This window comes from Sinocyclocheilus grahami, unplaced genomic scaffold, assembly GCF_001515645.1.
Source record: "Sinocyclocheilus grahami isolate Dianchi unplaced genomic scaffold, SAMN03320097.WGS_v1.1 scaffold132.1, whole genome shotgun sequence".
NCBI classification, from domain to species: Eukaryota; Metazoa; Chordata; class Actinopteri; order Cypriniformes; family Cyprinidae; genus Sinocyclocheilus; species Sinocyclocheilus grahami.
The window spans coordinates 2,322,144-2,346,307 of NW_015505311.1; the positions used below are offsets into that span (position 1 = coordinate 2,322,144).

The 24,164-nt window shown below is 35.4% G+C and overlaps 1 protein-coding gene across 1 annotated transcript in view; it reads left to right on the plus strand.

Moving 5' to 3' along the window:
• The first annotated feature begins 277 nt into the window (after positions 1-277).
• The window catches only part of LOC107590729 (dachshund homolog 2-like), a 40,186-nt gene continuing 16,299 nt past the window's right edge, over positions 278-24,164 (plus strand). The window contains exon 1 of the mRNA XM_016279639.1: positions 278-834. Within this exon, the coding sequence (XP_016135125.1) occupies positions 383-834 (452 nt within the window). The 5' untranslated portion in view covers positions 278-382. The remainder of the gene's footprint in view (positions 835-24,164) is intronic.

A 24,164-nucleotide genomic window follows, 5' to 3' on the forward strand; every position in this document is an offset into this window, starting at 1 on the left:
GATTTAAAATGTTTATAATAATTTTGAGATTGACGGATGGAAGGTCAGATGGATAGATCTGGGATTTAACATAACCGCTTGAAGCTGGACTCAATAGAGGAGGAGGGCTGTAATTTTTCGACCTCCAGTGAAGTCTTTACCCATAAATTGGAGCACATGTGTTTGGCAAAATGGAGCATCATTCTTCCAGCGAGAGGCGGAGTTAACCGGACCGAGCACTCCCTTTATCTGAATTTTCACACGGGTAAAGAGAGGCGCGCGGCTCGGTACCGCCAGTTTTGCTCTGTGGACGCAGTGCAAAAGAGGAAGGCATATAAGGGAGAGTGATGAGAAAGCAGACGACCTAAAAGAGCATAATAAAATAATAATAATAATAATTGTAATGGCCACTATGGCCGTTCCTGCGACTCTCCCGGTTCACTCTGGGACTTCTGCGGTGTCCACGAAACTCTTCAGAACCGACCCGTTCTTCTCGAGTCCGGCGGACTCTCCGCGACTGAGCAACTCACTGAACGCGACGCTTCAGAGCGGCGCAGCGACAAACGAATGCAACATCGTGGAGGTGCACGGGGTGAAAGTGGCTTCTTTCAACGTTGACGGACGCGAGCTTATTTGTCTCCCGCAAGTCTTCGACCTTTTCTTGAAGCACCTTGTCGGCGGACTGCACACCGTGTACACGAAACTCAAGCGTTTGGATATAAACCCGGTGGTGTGCACCGTGGAGCAGGTGCGCGTATTGCGCGGACTCGGTGCTATCCAGCCCGGCGTGAACCGCTGCAAACTCATTTCCAGAAAGGATTTTGAAGCGTTGTACAACGACTGTACCAGCGCAAGGTTCGTCTGATGAATAACTTTTTCCTGTTTGTGGTTTAAATAATTGGTGATTGTGCATTAACCACTGAATTGCGAATATACTCCTAAAGTAAAGATATAATTACAATACAGTAGCCTACTTTTTACAGTATATTACAGAAAGATTTATTTCCTAAAAGCAGTAGGCAAGTAGAAATGTGTTAAAACGGGGTGGAGGAGCATGCTGTCCCGTTATGTTGCTTTTAAGCCATTTCAAATGGCATTCGACAATAAGCAACAAGTGGACCCCCAGTTTTGACTCAGTCGCAAATATCCCAGACGACAAAAAATGAGAAATATTTTTAAAATCTAGTTTTAAACACAAGCTCAAAGAAAGTTCCCAATGTAATCTTGTTATTCATGCTCATTTCATACAAGAATGTTTCCTTTTCAAAATATTTTAATTTAATGACTGCAAAAATGTCAAAAGGTGTAACCTAGTGCAAATTTAGTATCCGTAGTGAAACGTTCAAACCTACTCGCACCTTGAATACAAGTGTACCAACCTAATTGTTTAAGGGTTTTTAAAAACGTGGTATTGGTTGACTGTTATTGTTTGTTTATTTATTTATTTTTCTTGTGGGTTACACCACACTCACTTTGATTTGGCAGCCAAACATTTTTCAAATATTAATATTTTAAAACAAAATGTAAATAAACAAATAAGCCCCACAAAAGCTATTAAAATGGCATTAACTCAGAAAGTGAAAACATAATTATGACAGTTGAGATTTTTAAAAAGTATTTTAGACATGAATTGCATTTCTTAATGAATTTTAGAATAACCTAAAGGATCCAGACCAAAAAATGGCACCAATGCAAGGTCCCGCAATTGCTAATATGAAAAAGGTAACGCATTTAAACATTTATCAAGAAAATTTGCTAACATTAATACATTACAACATGCTTATTTTCTCCATGGACCCCCTGAAGTACTTTCAGGGACCCCCAGGGGTCCACAGACCCCTGAATGAAAACCCTGGCTCTAATTGGATGGAATAGTTCCGTCAAGAACCATTAGTTCTTTGAATACATGTTGTGCGCCAGCTTGTGGATTTTTTCGTGGCCAAAGTGTAATTGCCATTCTTTGAAGCCCAGTGCATGCCTGTCCTGTTCAGTCCCCTTAAATCCTCGTATACGTGACACAGATCAATTTTCCAGTTCCCTCCGTTATGTAAATGCATATGCATTGTTCAAGATAGTAAACTGTTTATTCGCTTTCTGACCTCTGTGCTTGTTTTTCATTAAGTAAGTTTTGAGCATCCTGTGTTAAGTTCCATTACTAACATCAATAATAACAGACTTCTTCTAAACAGAGAGAGAGAGAGAGAAAGAGAGAGAGAACCAATTAGTTCGCATTTCGTCCTAACAAAAAAAATATTTGCTTGGAGCCTAATAGTGTAATGAATTTAAACATTTCATTTGAATAATAGCTTCTGTATAATCTCAAAGTAATTAACTACATGACTGTATATATTTTAGTATGTTTTGTACAGTGCTGTGAAAATACTGCTGGGATCATGTAACCTCTACAGAGTCAAGTTACGGTCACGCTTTATTCACAGCAGACAATAGGTTAAAATTTGACGCTTTGAATGTGATGTCTTAATCCTTTGTTGCGGTCCGCTTGTGCAGAGACCATAACTGAATAGAGGGGAAATATATTGTCATATTAGGTCATGTGCTTTGAAGAAAGTCTGTCATCAGGTTTCAAAGGGGCCTTTTGGACATTCAGAGATTTGCAGGAAATATTTTTATGGGGTGTGAAAGTCAAAACCGTTGCCTCTGGTGAGATTAGGAAACTATAGTAATTTGAAAAAAAGTTTTGTAATTTAAAGCTATGACTCTTTAAGGAAATGGTAGATAGAATAACACATACTAGCAGTTTTTTGTTGTTTGTAAATTATTATGTAGAAAGCCACTGTTTTGTGGCTTTTGGTTCATGTCTGTTAGTTTTTAGGCCATCTGTTTGCTAGTGTGCTGCTAAAAGAAATTCATAATTCATTCTTAATTAAGTTATTAAAGAAAATACAACAAAATCTGAATAGTGCCAGGAAGAAGAATATCATTTTTAATTGTATTAAGAATTTAGTATTGGTCACATTTCACCTTTGTGTTGTCTGGATTGTGTTTCCTAGCAGATGGTTTACACTGCTGCGCATGAGTGAACTGTTTATTCACCTGTGACATATATTGTGGTGAACACACACATACACTCATGATTTTATTTCTCTGTATAAACAGTGATATCTCACCATATGTGATCCCAAGAATACAAAAGCTCAAAGGGTGGCTTGATTTATTGCCTAGCATGTCATGCACTAAACATTAACATTTATTGATAAGAATTTGGAAACCAAAACGTTAAGCACTATAAAACATTAAAGGGGTCATATGATGTTGCTAAAAAGAACATTATTTTGTGTATTTGGTGTAATGAAATGTTTATGCGGTTTAAGGTTTAAAAAGCACATTATTTTCCACATACTGTACATTATTGTTTCTCCTCTATGCACCGCCTTTCTGAAGTCTGAAAAGCAAGGTGTGCTGTGATTGGCCAGCTATCCAGTGCGTTATGATTGGCCGAATACCTCAAGCGTGTGACGGAGATGTTACGCCCCTTACCATACTGTGATGATGCCCTGTCCGGCCGGAGCGATGATTCAGAAACATGAAAACCCATTATAAACGAGGCATTCGTTGCATCCAGTGGGGACATAATTATGGATTATAATGACTTATACTGTCTTTTTACGCGTTGCGTTGCATCGCGCCGCGTAAACATAAAACCATGTCTGCATTTGTGTTCGGAGAAATGACAAACAACAAGCCCTACTCTACACTGCCCAAAAAACTCGCTTTAAATATAAAAAAAATAAAATATAAAAACTCTTTAGATATAAAAAAAATTAGGCATGATGAAACAGATATCGTCCTCTTTTGGAAGGCCAAACAAAGTAGTTTCGCTTTCATAAGGAAACACACAGTGCCTTCACGACATGGCAGCACTGTGTGTACTACAGCGAGAATAAAAGTTATGCCTTCTTTCTTTGCGTGAACATTTGGGCGGCGTTATGCAAATCTTCCCAGATCGTGACGTAGACATGTGGGGGTGTGTTAGAATGAGCCGTTTTAGGTAGGTGTGGCTGACTCTTAAATTTTATAAAGAATATCTCTTTGGATTTGAGACTTTAGTCTTTGCAACTTTACAGATCTTCTTTATGCACCAAGAGCTTGTAACATTTAAAATTAAAATTGAAATCGCATCATATGACCCCTTTAAGTCAATGCCTCAAACGTTTTTGAGTCATGATTGAGTCAGTATGAAGTAATGCATGATGTAATAGTGAGTCTGTACATGGGGCTGCTGTAGATGACTACGGTGTCTGCTATAATATGAATATACAATAGCCTTTATCTGACTCTTTAGTGAAGCCATTTCTATGGAAGCTTATTTCCACAATGGAATAAAAAATTTAAAAAGGTGATTGTGACTATCTCATAATTATTTCTTTTTTTGGTGCAATTCTGAATTTATATCTCACAATTCTGACGTTGTTTTACACAAATCTGAGAAAAAAAGTCAGAATTTCAAGATGTAAGGTGTAAACTCAGAATTGCCAGATATAAACTAACGCAATTGTGAGAAAAAGTCAAGCTTGTTTCCGCCATGGGTTATTTTACTTGAAATAATATAAATTCTAACTTAAATAAAATATATTAAAAAAAAATTCAGCTACTTGCCAAGGCAATATTTAAAATGTTCATTTAGTTTAACATGATATACTAAAATAACTCAAATTAAAACTGAAAACAGTAATAACTATATAAAACATAAAAATGACAACAATGCACAATAACATTGGAAAATATAAAAATGAAAACTAATTCAAAATATTAATAAAAACTATAAAAGTATCTCAGTGATACTAACATAACATTGTTTTCGTCACAGAATTAAAAAAAAATGTAATTGCAACTTTATCTCTGAGTTTATATCTGGCAATTCTTCATTTTGAGAAAAAAGTATGAGATAAAATGTATTATATTTATTATTATTTTATTTTTTAATCCATGAAGGAAATTCTCTTCTCTATTTCACCTATGTGCTTTGCTTAAATGCAGACATTGTGAATCCAGTAACCTGTTAATATGGGTGCCGCTGCAAATGCATGCAATGTAAAACAGGCCAAACATGGCACTATGTGCTGCTTCAAGCAGTGAGTGTGAAAGACTATGAGAACAGCAGTCATTCATTTGAATCCTTCTTGAGTTGTGTCGCAGCTGGGGTCAGCTGCACTAGGGGTTCAGTTGCACTCAGTGAGGTTAATGTTTAGTGTGAAGTGGACATTTTGATAACACTTAATTACATTTGTCCACATCAGAGGCGGATGTTGGATGGCACGACTTCTGCATCACAGCTTTGTGCCTCTCTGTTTAGAATAAGGCTGTAAATATTCCAAACTTCCTCTTTAGAAAGTTATTGTGCAGACCAGGTGAATATCAGGAACATGTGGATGATAAAGCCTGTTTATGCTCAGAATGCATTCGTTAGATTGCAGGTTCATATATTAAATAATAATACTGTAGTCTATTTGGTGCCTGATTAGTAATTATAGAAAATTGTTTTGTGTGTTTAGTCTTAATCATGAAAAAATATTTAATTTAACACCCTTTACATGCAGTACACTACTGTTCAAAACATTTGAGGTAATTGTGATTTTGTTTTTTAAAGAAATTAATACTTTTATTGATCAAGAATTCATTGAATTGATCAAAAGTTACAGTAAAGACATTTTATGTTACAAAAAATGTATTGCAAATAAATGCTGCTCTTTTGAACTTTGTTAATCAAAGAATCTTAAAAAGCAGCACAACTGTTTTCAACATTTATAATAAGAAGAAATGTTTTTTGAGCACCAATTCAGCATATTAGAATGATTTCTGAAGGATCTTGTGACACTAAAGAATGGAGTAATGATGCTGATAACTCACCTTGGCCAAGACAGGAATAAATTACATTTTAAAATATATATTTTTTAGAACAGTTATTTTAAATTGAAATTGTATTTTATAACATTACTGTTTTTACTGTATTTTTTGACCAAACAAATGCAGCCTGGTGAACATGAGACAACATTTTACCAAGTCCATTTTTGAATGGTAGTGAATATTATATTTCTAAATCTAAATGGTCAAATGAAACCTTTCTCTTTCTTTTGTTTTCAGTTACAATCGGTTACAAAGATTGTGTACAATCTTTTATGGTCATTGGTGAAACCAAAAAAGAGCTTTTTACCATTTGTGGACAGACAAGAGCTTTGTTTTGCAGTTGATCACACAGAGAAGTTCTGTATGTTATGCCAAGCGATTAGCTGATTGTGAGGCGCTAAGTGACAGGTTAGCGCATTAAGTGCTCGAGATACTGAATGAAACAGGAGGAATCTGGCATCTTTTTTTCATGACCTGACTCTTGTGCGGTTCACAGACGCATAAATGAATGATCTAGTCTAGACGCAACAAGAGTCAGCTTGTTTTCAGACGAACAGATCCTCCATTTCAATTGTTTTTGCCTTAGCATCATGACCTGTTTATGTCTTGTGTTGAGTGTCTCATGCCTCAGTGTTTGCTTTGTGGTCGTGTAGACGGGTAACATGCGGATGGATAGATGTATTGTGATAATGTTTCTCCGAAAAAAAAAAAAAACAGACTTCTGTTTGGGTCTCTTATCTGAGTGAAGGAGATAAGCTGCTGTAAAATAGTCAGTTTCCCCTTAAGACAGTCAAGCAGACAAATGCACACACGCACACTCCCTCCCCACGCTTTTTCCTGTTGAGGTGTGGATGTTATGGATGGATGTTAGACACATGATAAGCCCTCTCTTCCTTCTCACCTCTCCATTAGAGGCTTGAAGAAAACAAAAATGACAAAGTGGAGCTTGACAGTATATCTTTCAATGATTGATTTTTTTTTCTCTTGCCTTCCTTTTAAAGGAGCAGTTCGGTTAAACAAAAATGAAAAATCTGTGATCATTTATTTACTCACCGTTATATCTTTACATATCTATATGACCAAAATGGAGACATTTTTTCTGTTGTTTTGATACAATTACAATAAAAGCTTTCAGACTTTAAAAAGAATGCAAAAGCATTATAAAGGTATCATAATGGTAATCCATGTGACACATGCACTATAGTATTTTTTATATGTACACACAACATTTTTTGAATAATTACATTTTTCTCATGTGTTTGAAAGAACAATTCAATTTTAATATATTGTGAAATGTATTATTTCAGTTATTTAGACCAGTTGTTGTGAACCAGATCAGTTGATTAATTTAAAAGATCTGACTCAAAGGAATGATTCATTCACAAATCAGACATTGCTAATTTTCATGTCTACACTGCAAGGAGATCTAGGACAAATGTCAAGTTTTTCAGTGAATAACCATTTAAACTTTGGTGTGTTTCTCACACAAATCTTCAGAGGACTTATAATATAAGCGTCAGAGCCGCTTTTATGATACTTTAATGCTTTTATGAAGCTTCATTCCCCATTTATTGTCATTGTAGTGAAAAGACCATGAAAGCAGTCTTCTGTATTATTTTAACCTTTTTTTTTTTTTTTTTTTACTATACTTGTACAATGGATGTTTTTAATCTGAAATGTAATTTATTAAGCCACAATGAATTACTTGAGGGAAGAGTTGTTCAGCAAACACCACCTAAGGTGACACTTTATTTAGCCCTAGAGTATAACAGCATCCACCCACTTTTTTAGCAGCCTTGGTTCTGGAAGCATTATTCTCGTAAGTCTTCCTCTGGTGCTCCTCATTTGGGAGCCACACTTGTGATCTTCACGGTCAAAAGTGACCGGACACCTGAATTTAACTTTTTTTCACCACATTAAAATCAATGTAATATATTTTTGTTCAATAATATTTTTTATTTTGTATTTTGAGATAATTTCATGGCACTAATTAATATTTATGCAATAATTATGATGAATTTCTACTTTTCATTGAATGCAGTATTTCATGTTAAAATAGTCAATGCCTTTAAAATCCCATTTTTGAAGCCAGATTAGTGCCATCTGGTAGGAGTAAAATAAGAAAAACATCTGCAATTCCATGGTGTAGCCCATAGATTCATATATAGCTCTATATAAAAGGCCTATACATTCTCTAATTGTTTTTAGACATAAATACTTATTTTTATTAAGTTGTGGGTTTGGATATATATTTAGGCATTCTCAAAGACAACTTTTTGTAAAGGTTTAGATTTTTTTTGGTTTGACATGTTGATTTGAAGCGTCAGTTTTTGAATTATAATTACTACAGTCAAACCTGAACACAAAAAGCATTTTGTTACACAAAACATTACAATTCTATAAAATGTAACAAAAAGGAACAGAAATGTTTTATCAGAGCTTAATCTTTCTGGGTTTGATCTGATTTCAACCTCTTATTTCAGTTTTCTGACTCGTTTTGGCTATATGGTTATAGCCATACCAATTCATTTGAGTATGTATAATTCTGTTATGTGTGTGTCTGCAAGTAAGTGTGTGTTTGAGTGAGTGTGTCTGTTTTGCACTCTTGATGTTTTAATGTAACCCCTTCCTTGCTGTCCACTTTTTTACTGCATTACACAGTTGAATTATTGCTTTTATTTGACATATTTGCTGTGTTACAGTCACACCAGTTCATAGGTGTATGTGTGCACAAGTGTGTGTGTACGCGTGTGTGTGTGAGTGGATGTGTTGGATTTGCACACTTAATGTGTTATAGTTTCACCCTGTCATTGCTGTGTATTTTTTTTCTGCATTGTGTCAGATTTGTAGATTGTACATATATACAAATATTGAATTATTAGGAGGCTTGAATCTTCATGGGAGTGGATGGGTGGTAAAGACTTTTTTTTTTACATGATTTGCTTGTCTCAATTCTCTGCTGGAGATTTCTCTGCAGAATCATTTTGTCGATTTCCCATTCATTTCCTATGGTCGGTCAGACCACCACCGAAGACCACAAGTGTGACTATTTTTTTTACGACCACTTAGTCTGCTCGAATCATGCCCTCAATTTTTTGTGTGTTCACATTCCAAATGCCATAAAAGTCACCAAGTTTAGTACCATTCCGATGCAGCTGTGATTTTTAAAAATTCAAAACAGAACATTTTTCGGTCAAAAGTGACCGAAGAGCACCAAAGGGTTAAGAGTTATAAGCCACAAACCAAAACAACCAGCTATGAGGTGAATCACAATATTACAAAATTTGATTTGAAGCAAAAAAAGTCATTGAAAATCTGACAAAAAGAGAAAGGTACGACTGTAAAAAAAGGTACAAAGCACTTTTAGGAAAGAAATAGCTACAGTACCACACATATGCACATATATACAAATATTTAATTATTAGGAGGCTTGAATCTTCATGGGAGTGGATGGGTGGTAAATACTTTTTTTTAAACATGATTTGCTTGTCGCAATTCTCTGCTGGAGATTTCTCTGCAGAATCATTGGTAATGTCGTTTTTCACCAAGAATTCCGCTAATTATTTAAAATATAATTTAAATTTAGGCAGGCCGATAGCGTCAACAAAAGCATATACCCTTTGCCCATCCGTCATGTAGTGTGCATACAACAGCAACTAGATGGTACCCCAGACAGTCTACAAGATTGATTCTGCAGAGAAATCTCCAGCAGAATCTGAAATCTTCAGTGTGACAGAAATCTGATCGGCGATCTGACGACTTTGAAAATCGTGTAGTGTGTGCGCAGCATAAGATTATTCTTGTCACGTGTAAGAAAAGCCTTTAATTGTTTGAAATCATTGTAATGCATGCCTCTCTTTGCATATTGCTTTATTTTACTCCCTGTCTGCTTTATTGTAACTCATTTTCCTAGTTTTTCCATTCTTGCCCTGTAGCACCTTTGAGAATGCTGCTCGCGTCTCTGTCCGATCAGAAGGTGTCATCCCTGACTGTGCTGACTTGACACTTTTCCAACACACATACACACAGAGGATTGTTTATTGGCTTTCAAATATGTCCTCTATCTAAAAAGGACAGAGAGGGAGGAAAGTAGAGAGAATTGAATAAGTAAATGTTTTAATATCCAGGAGGCAAAGAAGAAAAAGACAGGAAGAGTGGAAGAGAAAGAAGTATTCATGAGGTAGTGGCAGAAACTGGCAAGCAGTCAATGCAGAATTTTGGTCATTATTGACACTTGTTTACGTACTGTAAGTGTCACTTTTAATATTGCTCATACTTTTGTGATTTAAACAAACTGCAAAAACTTAGCTTAAATTGGGAGTGCTGTTTCTTTTCTAAGCTATTGAATGTATAATTTTTCACCTGGCAAAATGACCAAACAAGCTGTAAACCCCTGAAGACATACACTGAGTCAGGGAGCCTTGGGCTCATTTGACTTGTGCCTTTTAGCAGAACACCCTAGCAACCACCTATCTGCACAGGAGACTTGACACAGTTACACTGTTTTATTAATACTTTGGTTCCATCTTATATTCTCAGTTCTCTATTTTAGAACAGAACATAAGTGTGTTATGAAAGTAAATCACTCTCATGAAGTATTTTCATCTTGTCTTTTAAAGACATTTCTTTATTTACTCAAGCATAATAAAAAAATGCTTCAAGCCACCAGTTGTTGTGCCCCCTTTCCCCTTTCACTCTATGAATATAAATCAGCATTAATGTTTTCTGTTTGCTTCTGTGATTCTTTTTAGAAAGAGAATGAATGAAGTCTTTGTGTGGTGAAGAAACAGAGCAGCGGATAAACTGTGCCTCTCTTTCTCTCTCGCTCTGTCCATTTCCTTCTTTGCTTTCATACTCAGCCTTCCAAATGCATTTGACTGTGATTGTTAAATGCAGAAATATATACATGTATTATATATTCTAAGTATAAGTAACAGTCAGACTTCGGTGCCTGAGCATTGTGTTCTTTTCATAATATACTGTACAAATATAAAGTGTCAGGGGCTGTAAATGATATTGGCTTTGAACATTGAATAACTCAAATGGTCTCACTGTGATCTTCTAATTCATTCTCTCCCTTACTTTCCTCTTTGTTGTTTTTTGTTATGGGCACTTTTTCTTTCCTTTTGCACGTTTTCGCTGTCATCTTCTCCCTCTCGTGTTCTTCTCACTCTATTGAAAATGAGCGTCTGTAATTAGCTCATCTGTGGTCTAGACAAAACCAGCCAGAGAAAGATGGAACTATTGTATTTCTCAGAAAAAAAGTCAATTGTTGTCATTATGTATGTGTGTATAAATGGGTGTGTAAATGTGTGATTAAGCTTGTGTGTGAGAGAGAGAGCATTTGTTTATGTGTGTGCTGCTTGTCTATCCTTATTATCATAATTGATAGTAGCAAGGAAAAGAGGCAAAGGACTACATAAATTCAATACCTAGATCAAATGAAAAGAAGGGAAGTAAAGAAGACAACCTTGACCAATCAATGAAGAGAGGGATTCCCTCCAGACCTGAACACTATGACATCAGAGTGGAAAAACCCAAAGAAACACATGCTTTGACTTGCAAATGTCAATTCGGGTGTATCATGCAACAAAGCAGACTGATTATTATTTGTAAATATAGCTCTATATAATGTAAATGTAATGTAAATATAGCTCTAAATATATGTGTAATGTCTACTGTAATGTAGGGAGATATTCTTTTGTATAGGTTGTTAATCTTAACGGGTGCATGTTACAAAACCTCAAAAACATGTTCTGGTCACATTTAACCCCAAATAACACATAACGTAACATATAACATAACATAACATAACAAACATATTTTTGCTTATAAAGTGAAATGATATTCTTAGGTTGTTTGTTTTTTGTTTATGTATGTATGTATGCATGTATGTATGTAACATTATTTAAAAGAATATTATATACCTACCCCAGAGTGAAAAAATAAAATAAAATAATATTTGCTATAATATAACAATAAGAAGTGATATTCCTAGGATCTTTAAGGTGTTTAAAAAAAAAAATTTTTTTTTACAAGACAATTAAGTAGCTCCCCCACAGTGAATAAAATTTAATTCAATTTGCTATGTCACCCTAGTGTCATCATAGGTGAACTGCAAATGTAATGACTTGCTTTTAAAAAAAGTTTTCCTGAACACTCAAAACAGGTGCAATGTTTTGAAACCTTCACAGATCCGCATTGTTTATGCCTTTAACTTTTTTCTATACTTTTAATGGCCCTAAAATTGAACAAATAGGCTTATTAGGGCTGTCAAAATGGCTGAAAAACTAAATTAGAATTTTGTACTTAAATATTATCAAAATTCGAATTATATTAGAATTTAAAATGCATAATTTCAGTTAGGGTGAAGAAAAGCTTTTGTCTTCTCTTCTGAGGCCACAAGAGGGCGCATCGAGCAAAATATTACTAATGCACGTTTATTCAAAGCATAAGATAACATGACTATCTGTGAAAAAAAGTGCGTAATGTTTAAAATAATGTTTATAAACCAATTATAATTAATTAAGTTGCTTAAACAACTATAAACAAAACAGCATAATGTATGTATGCATAGTTTAATACAAAGGGCGGAAAGCCAATCACACAGAGTGCATTTGTAATTTAAAAACATGAGATGCAGTGGGATGGGGAAAAAACCCCACCATAAAGTCTCGAGATATGTTTTTTTTTTCCAAAGTTAAACTTGCTTTAATTTTACATGGCTTTCTAAACATGCGGCTCCTTTTTGCGAGATGCGAGTGCAACGGTGATAGATGTCCCTCTAGAAAATGCGCAAAATATGTGTTCTGTGTGAATGGCTTGGTTTCAGTTTTGATGTAAACAAGATCTTTTCCGCATTGATGTTCTCTTTTTCCGCAATATTTTTAATGAACAACGCAGCAGCACCGCATCTAGTGGCTTCAATTGGATAGGCTAACAAAAACATTTATAATGCAACGACACTTACATCGTCATCGCATCTCGTGCGTCACTGATAAGGCTGCCTCCTTAACGCACACCTAAAAACGTTTTTGCATTCGAATGTGAATTTTTATTTTAAATTCAACAAATATTCGAAGTTCGATTTTTTTAATTCTTATTTTATTTATTTTATCGAACACAAGTTTTTTTCCTTTTAATTTTGGGGTGAAATAAGAAACCAATTTCGTGACATGTTTCTGAGAGATTCACCCTAACAGTTATAGTTAAAGGTCCCTTATTGTCAAAACTGAAATTTCCTGGCTTTTTTCATGATAACTGAGGTCTAGGTGCTATGTAACTACCATATAAGTTTCAAAACAGTCAATCCACAGGCAAGTGCACACAGCCTGCATAAAGTAGCTGTGATTTTTCACGAACCGTTGTGACTTCTGTAAAAAGGTGACGTCAGAACAACTCAGTCACCGCCTTCAGTCACCACCCGAAGCACTGCCCACAGTCCCACTCTCCTTTTGCCAAACCCCCAGACAACATTGTGTCCATGCCATTGCTGAGCAACAACAACACGGAAACATGTAGAGAAAACGCAGTTTGATCTGGATGTCAAGAAACTACATCACTGCACAATAGGGCTGTGACGGTCGCCGCATCCACCGTTGTCTATTGCCACCGGCGGTAGTGCACGTGATGTCACACACTCTATAACAAGCATAATACAAAGTTTTGTCTACAAGCGTAATAATAGTAACAGTTGCAAATTGTTTTATTTAGACTATAAGTCTATGCTAATTCACAAATTACCTCAAACGCCATACACAGCGTTTGATCCTTTAGATTGGCAGGTTTGAGAGCAGGAAAATACAGTACAGAATACAGAAACCAAATACCATATCGCCAATCTGGAATAATTTCCATTAATGTCACCCATCCGCATTTGTACAAGTGTCTTCAAGTTCACGTGATCGCAAACGCTCGGCTGGTCAGGTTTGTATTTACTGCATTCGGTGTTTGAAAGAAAACCCCATGAATTACCATTCTGAAACATCCTGTTGTAAGCGCGTTTGAGGAGGTGGTTGGTTGCCTCCTGTCGTCGCCGATTCGAGGTCTGAGTTCGGCTCAAACATGTAAGGCCGGACAACATTTCATTGTTTTTTTATTGCCGAGTGTTTCTTCTCCTGCGTTCTACTGTACAGACGTGAATTTACTTTTCCTTCAGCCTGAGGTTTATTCATTACACTTTTTGGTGTGAAATGGCTTTTACATTTGCTATAAACAGAACTTCTTATATTAAAACAATCAAGCCCTGCTCATATTTAAAAATTAGTAATTAGTTACTTTTTTAGGGAGTAACGCAATATTGTAATGCATTACTTTTAAAAGTAACTTTCCCCACCACTGCTTGTGAGAATCACCAATCCCCAGCAGGCTACAGCATACATGCCCCTAGTTACCTGTGGTTGGCCTGGCCGTGCGTCACTCAGAAAACAACAGGCCAATCAGAAGAGAGGCTCATGAATATTAATTAGACAAGCCAAAATCGACCTGTTCTTTGCAGAGCTCCTGAGAGAGGAGCTGTAAAAATATATTGAGATGGTTTTTGGTACTTATACCGCAAATATTTATTCTTAAGGACATCAAGACTTAAAATAAAACACCAGAAAGGTGTAAAATATGTGACCTTTAATGAACATTTATGGATGAGGAACTGCAGTGAGACCTGTGGTCAACATCTTTGACAGCTGTTTGATATCTATCATGGCAGTAAATAGTAGCACTACCCTCTTTCTGTGTGTGTGTGTGTGTGTGTGTGTGTGTGTGTCTGAGCTTTAGTAATATGTCTTTGATCTCTGGGGGAATCCTCCCTTGTCCTCCATCTGCCACCAATCATAGCCAATGACAGAGTATTGATTGAGAACAGGTTTCCATAGTAACAGGCTTTTGGGTGTGGTCTGAAATAGGTTTAATGCAGAGTTTGTCTTTAATAAAATGTAATATTTTCACCTACACTCTAGAGTAAACATCAATAAATAAAGAGTTATTTTTGTGTTCATGATGATACAGCAAATAGCACTGTATGTATGTGAGCAAGCATATTTAATTAGATTAGATTAGAGCAGATAATACGTTATTGTCCACTATGTGGAAATTTGTCTTTGGCTTCATAAACAAGACTACATACAAACAAATGAAACATTATGTATCGCAAATAAAATACATAGTATCACATTAGAAAATCATGATTAATAATCATGAATAAATATTTAAAGTGCATATTGCAGGTTAGAAACTCAGTCAGTCAATGTAAAGAAAAATAATGTAGGAACTAGATTTTGTTTAAAATATACTTATAAATATGCTACTTGAGGCTTCTGGAGTCATTTTTGTGAGAAAATTTTACTTCCGCATCTGAAAATCACTAAAACCGGAAGTGACATAACGGGGGGCAGTGTGGATAATTTAAATAATAGGACAATAATGGATCATTTAGAAAAAAAAACATTTAGGTTTTATTATATATGTATATTTAATGTAAAGATTTAATGTTAAACACAGTCATTTACCTCACTTCACAATAATTAAGAAAAACAGACAAACAAACAAAAAAGTGGTGTCATGCACCTAAAAAAAATTAAGGTTCTGCCTAAATGTAAGCATAACAATTACTGTGTATAACATTAAATCGGTATTTCAGAACTGCTGAATGCACACACACAGATATCTGCATTAATCTTGAAAAAAGCAAATTTGTTCCGGATTTGAATACTGTGTGATAGGATATGTTTATTATACTACATTATAATGAACTGCCAGAGATCGCGGTGCAAGTGGAAAACAGCAGAATTGACTCTTTGAAATATATCATCATTTATGTGTCATGTGAAAAACCCAGCCCCACATTATATATATATATATATATATATATATATACATACATACACACACGCGCACACAATAGAACCTAAATTAATTTTTTGCTGTAACTAGGCTACAATTACTTTTTGAAGTCGTTCTAAAATAGGAACCAAAGCGCGATTCTCTATTAGTCCTATAGATTCAGTTTTCTACGTATTCTGTAGTTTATTGTGAATAAAAAAACATCTGTGTGGAGTTTGTATGTTCTCTCTGTGTTGATGTTGTTTTTTGTTTTTTTTCCAATTATTGCGAAGTGAAAGGAATTGAATAGCCTTTCTTTGTGCGGACACACAGGCCTCTTAGCAAAGTTATTCTTATTCAAGTTCATGGTCACCAGGATCAATGGCACAGATAAACATGAATTATTATTAGAATAATCCTGGCCTGTCCCTGCTCTCTTGGCCGCATAGCAGGCTCATAATTGTATGGCTGTAGTCTGTTATACGAGTATGAATAAACATTTACAATTTCATCAGCATCCGAACTGTCATTGCGATCCATTGTTTTCCTATTATTTAAATTGACCACACTCCCTCCCGTTACGTCACTTCCGGTTTTGGCGATTTTCAGATGCGGAAGTAAAATTTTCTCACAAAAATGACTCCAGAAGCCTAAAGTAGCGTATTTATAAGTATATTTTATACAAAATCTAGTTCCTACATTATTGTTCTATACATTGACTCACTGGGTCTCTAACCTGCAATATGCACTTTAAATAAATAAGCAAATAGAACAGAATAGATGTCAATTCTTCCATTAAGTAAATTATTTTGTGGGATTTTTGCATGCAACTTTTGTCAGATCTGTAGAATTTATATACACAGAATATTTTACTAAATATTGATTCACTAACAAAAAAAGTTTCAAAAAGTACTGTGGTGCAGTTAAAAAAGTTTACATGGTTTTAGACTTAATCAGCTTATTGCAGCTTATACTGATACCATGATGTTGGCACGACTGGCTTGTATAGCCAGTGTGTTTCCAGTGCCTACAATCAGTTATTTTTATGAGAGTTTGTGTGTGCCAGTGACCTCTACATGACTGCATCGCTTTCTTCAGAGGCTCATCCTGTCGTTCACTAAAAGAGAGGAATTCTTTTCTCTCTGATAATGCAGAACAAAAGAGCTGTTGTCAGTAGATCTGGATTAGTTTTTTTTGTGTGTTTCTGTGCGTGTGCAAAAAAAGATAGAGCGAGAGAAAGAGAGGGAGTGAAAAGTGATATCAAGAGATCAATGAATGAGCATCTCCAAGAGCTATTACGGTAAGCTTTGTAAACAGCGTTCTTCCTTTTGTCTTTGCTTTTAAGAAAGAAACCATTCACACCCCCTTACATCAACACACCTTCCCACACACACTGCACACATTCCTGTTAGGCTGACACAGCGGGTTAGTGGATGTATAAACATTACACACCAGGATGAAAAGAGAGATATGAGCAGCTGAACTGCAGTGGAAATGCTTTTTTCCCCCTTCTCTTTCTTTCTCTATGTTGGGATTCATCCGCATATGCTTGTGGCTCTTTCAGGCATCAAAGTAATTAAGTGTGCAAAAAGCATACACAATCCTTATTGTTTCAAAATCGCATTGCCTTATTAAATTTACTCTGTTTAAAATCTAAACTGCTGCTGAGCCTGCGTTAATACTCAGAGATTTCAAAGAACAGGATTTCCTTGCTCTTTTAAATTACAAGAGTATTACATTTCAATGCAGTGCGTAACTCGCCCTGCACCGTTTATCAAACAGACATGAATAATTGCAAAATTTAGTGGCTTGTTGAGGAGAGCTGAGCTATTACTTTTCAAAGTGATCTGACTTACAATTTTTTGACTGGAAGGTAATAAAAAATAATAAAAGATCCCATAGACTTACATTTGAAGGTGGGACCCAAACCATACTGAGACTTGAATGTGTGCTCTTTTGACTTGATCACTTAGAATCCCTTGGCAACTGCATAGCAATGTACTCAAAACCACTCAGCACATTCGCAACACCCTGGCAACCATCCACATTAGCCTACAATTGGGACAGTGAGTTTTGCACAGGCATATTTTCATACAGTATGAAATGACAGTATGAAATATGCTGATGTAGGGAGGTAATTTAATTAAGCTAAGGTAATATAACTAAACTACTAACTACTTTAACTAAATTTCTAGTTAAATAATAATGATGATACATATACTCCCACAACATACACAAGGCAAAGTTATGTATAAAAATGTTAAAGATATGGTATTGCAAAAATATTGGTTTTACCAGTTAATTAGTGGCAGTTCTTTTTGTAATTAATGTTTATTGGCAAAAATCAACAAAGATAGTTGCAATAGGATTTTTCCCTCCGTGTAAAGCGCTAGAGAAAAATGTGAAATTTCACCCATTAAATTCATAGAATTTGTTATTTGTTATTATTTTTTTAAGTTTTATGTAGGTTATTTGGAGATTTTTAAGAGTATCTATATTTTTATATTTTAATTTCTTTTATTTAACAATTATAAAACATATTCCTGGGTAAGTCATTATTGTTAATTTTGTAATAAAGTTTAGAACTTTTTTTAAACTGGGAGGAAAATTGAAATTCTTTTTATGTACTTTAAAAAACTTTCTGCCAATTAATTAGTTATCGGCTTGTTTTTCCACCTTAGTTTTCGCCATCAGCCAATTAAAAAACCTTGACTAAATCTGGTTGCAGATTTTCTATTTTGTTGAATTAGTAGCAAATTCGTATACATTTGTACGATCTCATTTGCAACAAATCAATTTGTATGGAAGAAAAATAATGACAAATGTCTTTGAAACAAAAAAGTTTTGAATTGCGTTAACTGACGAAATATTGCATTGCATTAACAGTGCTTGCATTTTAATGGCTTATATTTTCAGGGCTTGCATTTTTAGGGGCTGAAAATCAACATAATTGTTTATTTAAGCCGTGAATGTTTCAATTCAAAACATTTCACACATTTTCATAATTAAAAATTCAATAATTCATATTCACCATCCAGAGGTCACTTCTGAAATATTTAATCTGTTAAAAAATATACAGGCAATTTTCGGTCCATTGTATTTCATTTTACAAATTCGCTTCCACATATTCAGTAGTTAAAATTTGGCAGAATATTCAGCATTGCACATCTGGGAACAGCCGGAATAGCAGTAGAGTACCGATGCATGATCTCCATCTGCTGTTAGTCGCTCACCAGCATGTGGTGCAAGCAGGTGTTGATGAAGACCAAAGCAACAGGTAGAGCAAGTCATTCATTCACAGAAAAATATTTGCAGAAATGGAACAAACGGTAAGTAGAAGTTATGATTATCAGGACCGGTATGTAAATGCGGAAAAGCTGATTAAGACACAAAAGCTATGTTTACGTTTAATTCAACATCTTCACTGTTACTCGTTTCGCTGTGTAGCCTACATGTAAACAGCTTTCTCTACTATAAGGAGATTATAATGCTATTTTACCCGACGATGATGTACAGAACTAACATTACATTCCTATTTGGGTTAATAATAATGATGATACATATACTCCCACAACATACACAAGGCAAAGTTATGTATAAAAATGTTAAAGATATGGTATTGCAAAAATATTGGTTTTACCAGTTAATTAGTGGCAGTTCTTTTTGTAATTAATGTTTATTGGCAAAAATCAACAAAGATAGTTGCAATAGGATTTTTCCCTCCGTGTAAAGCGCTAGAGAAAAATGTGAAATTTCACCCATTAAATTCATAGAATTTGTTATTTGTTATTATTTTTTTAAGTTTTATGTAGGTTATTTGGAGATTTTTAAGAGTATCTATATTTTTATATTTTAATTTCTTTTATTTAACAATTATAAAACATATTCCTGGGTAAGTCATTATTGTTAATTTTGTAATAAAGTTTAGAACTTTTTTTAAACTGGGAGGAAAATTGAAATTCTTTTTATGTACTTTAAAAAACTTTCTGCCAATTAATTAGTTATCGGCTTGTTTTTCCACCTTAGTTTTCGCCATCAGCCAATTAAAAAACCTTGACTAAATCTGGTTGCAGATTTTCTATTTTGTTGAATTAGTAGCAAATTCGTATACATTTGTACGATCTCATTTGCAACAAATCAATTTGTATGGAAGAAAAATAATGACAAATGTCTTTGAAACAAAAAAGTTTTGAATTGCGTTAACTGACGAAATATTGCATTGCATTAACAGTGCTTGCATTTTAATGGCTTATATTTTCAGGGCTTGCATTTTTAGGGGCTGAAAATCAACATAATTGTTTATTTAAGCCGTGAATGTTTCAATTCAAAACATTTCACACATTTTCATAATTAAAAATTCAATAATTCATATTCACCATCCAGAGGTCACTTCTGAAATATTTAATCTGTTAAAAAATATACAGGCAATTTTCGGTCCATTGTATTTCATTTTACAAATTCGCTTCCACATATTCAGTAGTTAAAATTTGGCAGAATATTCAGCATTGCACATCTGGGAACAGCCGGAATAGCAGTAGAGTACCGATGCATGATCTCCATCTGCTGTTAGTCGCTCACCAGCATGTGGTGCAAGCAGGTGTTGATGAAGACCAAAGCAACAGGTAGAGCAAGTCATTCATTCACAGAAAAATATTTGCAGAAATGGAACAAACGGTAAGTAGAAGTTATGATTATCAGGACCGGTATGTAAATGCGGAAAAGCTGATTAAGACACAAAAGCTATGTTTACGTTTAATTCAACATCTTCACTGTTACTCGTTTCGCTGTGTAGCCTACATGTAAACAGCTTTCTCTACTATAAGGAGATTATAATGCTATTTTACCCGACGATGATGTACAGAACTAACATTACATTCCTATTTGGGTTTAGGAAATGTAAATAAAATAAATTATAGAGAAGCATTGGAAGATCTGAATCTTTAGTCGGTTTGATGGTGTTTATGCTACAAAAATGGCAAAATGATGAATCAGTGTTACAAGTACCGCAGATTCATCATTTTGCCATTTTTGTAGCATAAACACCATCAAACCGACTAAAGATTCAGATCTTCCAATGTTTCTCTATAGCGCTGAAACCTAAAGATGTCCGAGTTCCAGTCCCTGTGCAGCTGATACTCAACTGCCATTGGCTCATCTGCATTCAAGGAGGCGGCTTACCGATAGGTCAATTGCATATCGCAAGTCATGTCCTATTCTTACCTGGATTATCAGTCACACAGTTTTAGGTTGACAGTGGTTTAAGCTCATAACCTTTGTTTAATCATGCCCGCATTCTCCACCAAAATATGTAGCAAATTAGCTCAGAAGGCAAATATTAATAATTAATCATAACTGATTAATCATAAATGATTAATTATAAATATTTGGATCAGCTTATAGAATTATTATTACAATCAACAAACCTGTTCTGAATTGTTTATTAATTCTAAGAAATGTTTATATCTGGGGTATGGGAAATAACATCCTTTATTATACAATACTACTCAGAGCATGTAGCCAAAATCTGCATGATTAGGGACTCCAGTTATGAGCAAATCAACATTGAGTGTGATACAAATGAGACTTTATTAACTACAGTAAACACTTAAACTATTCTAACACACACACATACATGCATACAGTTTAGCAATGGAAAGAGAGCTTAAGCAGAGTACAGGAATGCAAGAAGTTTTAGTATTGTTTGGGATTCGGCAGATCAACACCCTTGAGCAAACCATACATTTCTTAGTTCTAACACACCCTTCTTTAAAAGGGGTGGGGATACTTAATGGATCAAACAATGAGACTAAGTTTGATACTTGCATGTCTTGCCCATTGAATAAAAGTGTCCTGATGCAGTTTGTTGAGGCTCCAGTTGATCTTGATTGATGTTGTCTTGATGAGAGAGAGCCAGCTGAAGTCTGAGGATCTTTGTTGAATGGAAAGATAAGGCCGCAGCCTGTCACAAATTTAGGTGTCTTCTAGCTCAGCATCTTCATCTTCTCAGAATCTAAAAACGCACCTGATCTTGTGATCAATGATCTTTAAGCCTGAAGATGTCACACCCTCAGGATTTGAGTGAGCCAATGAGGAATGGTAACTTTGGAGGGAAATTTTACGATCCTTTGTCTTCTAGCAGGGTGTTTTGCAAATGAAACTGGATTGGCTGTTCAAGAGAAGAATCTTCAAGATTCTTATAATACTAATGCATCACAGAGTTAGCAAAATTTAATGTAAATTAAGAAATAGGAAACGTAATTTGGAGCGTATAGATACCAAGCACGGCATATGTGTGATATTGGTTAATTAAGTAATACAAAAACATTAATTCAAGGTTTAATATATAGGCAAAACACTATAAACATATATTGTATTATATGATTGCATAGGATACATGATTGTACATGTCTCAAGTGAATAGTAGACACCATGTTCTGGAATATGTATGTTTATTCTTTGAAAGGTATATGAATTTATGTGTTGGAAAGGTCCATCCTGTGGGCCTGTGTCTGTCTTTCGCAGGGTCTGTTCTATTGCACATAGCATCTTTCCACATACTTTCGAGCAGTAAAACAGTCTTATCAGATGGTAGCCCTGGTAACTGAGCCCTCTTGGAGTGATAGTTGCACTTTCGGGGGATGGTTCATGGAACTCAAAGAGTGGGTTTTAAAGATTATTTGTTAAATATAACAAATAATTGTGTGTCTGCTCTGTCCAATCATTACACGTTAGTGCTCAGTGCACTTTCTGGCCACCCTTTGAACCAGCTCAAGTCGAGTGTCTTGAAAGTGCTCTCATTTAAGACAGAGCTACTGCTCATCAGCTCATGTTAGTGTGTGAGAAGCAAGTGGGTGATCTGCATGCCCTGTCAGCAGAGATGGGCATAAATACATGAAAATGTATTTACAATAAAAATACAAAATACATTTTGGAAATATGTGCAATGTAAGAGCAAGAGAAGAGCTATTGGGAAAAGCAACAAAGTCCCTTTTTTTGACATTTGCTGAACAGTCTGCATCCAAACCTTCAGAATGTTTTTGTTTTTGTTTTGACCTTTGTAAAGCCTTTCCAGTTCCAAAACTTAGAAACTATATTTACTTTAGATATATATTTTTTGTTAAGTGTATATACACTACTGTTCAACAATTTGAGGTCAGTATAATATTTTTTTTTAGCAAGGATGCATTAGTTTGATCAAAAGTGACAGTAGAGACATACAGTGGTGTAAAAAAGTGTTGGCCCCCTTCCTGTTTTTTTAAATTTTTTGCATATTTGTCACACTTAAAAGATTCAGATCATCAAACAAATTTTAATATTACACAAAGATAATGCAAGTAAATACAAAATGCAGTTTTTAAATGATTATTTATTTTATTAAGGGAAAAAAGCTGTCCAAACCTGCCTGGCCCTACGTGAAAAAGTAATTGCCCCCTAAATCTAATAACTGGTTGTGCCACGCTTTGCAGCAACAACTGCAATCAAGTGTTTGCGATAACTGGCAATGAGTCTTTCACATCGCTGTGGAGGAATTTTGGCCCACTCTTCTTTGCAGAATTGTTTTAACTCAGCCACATTGGAGGGTTTTCGAGCATGAATGGACTGTTTAAGCATCTCAATCGGAGTTAAGTCCGGACTTTGACTTGGCCACTCCAAAACCTTAATTTAGTTTTCTTGAGCTATTCAGAGGTGGACTTGCTGGTGTGTTTGGGATCATTGTCCAGCTGCATAACCCAAGTGCGCTTGAGCTTGAGGTCACAAACTGATGACCGGATATTCTCCTTCAGGATTTTCTGATAGAGTGCAGAATTCATGGTTCCGTCAATTATGGCAAGTCGTCCAGGTCCTGAAGCTGCAAAGCAGCCCCAGATCATCACACTACCACCACCATGTTTGACTGTTGGTATGATGCTATATTTATGAATTGCTGTGTTGGTTTTACGCCAGATGTAACGGGACACACACCTTCCAAAAAGTTCAACTTCTGTCTCATCAGTCCACAGAATATTTGCCCAAAAGTCTTGGGGATAATCAAGATATTTTTGGGCAAATGAGAGACGAGCCTTTGTGTTCTTTTTGGTCAGCAGTGGCTTTTGCCTTGGAACTCTCCCATGGATGCCGTTTTTGCCCAGTCTCTTTCTTATTGTTGAATCATGAACACTGACCTTAATTGAGGCAAATGAGGCTTGCAGTTCTTTAGATGTGGTTCTGGGTTCTTTTATGACCTCTTGGATGAGTCATCGTTGTGCTCTTGGAGTAATTTTGGTTGGCCGGCAACTCCTGGAAAGGTTCACCATTGTTCCAAGTTTTCTCAATTTGTGGATAATGGCTCTGACCATGGTTCGCTGGAGTCCCAAAGCCTTAGAAATGGCTTTATAATCCTTTCCAGACTGATACATGTCAACTGTTTTGATTCTCATCTGTTCTTGAATTTCTTTAGATCACGGCATGGTGTGTTGCTCTTTAAGCATGCTTCACTTTAATCAGACAGGTTCTATTTAAGTGAT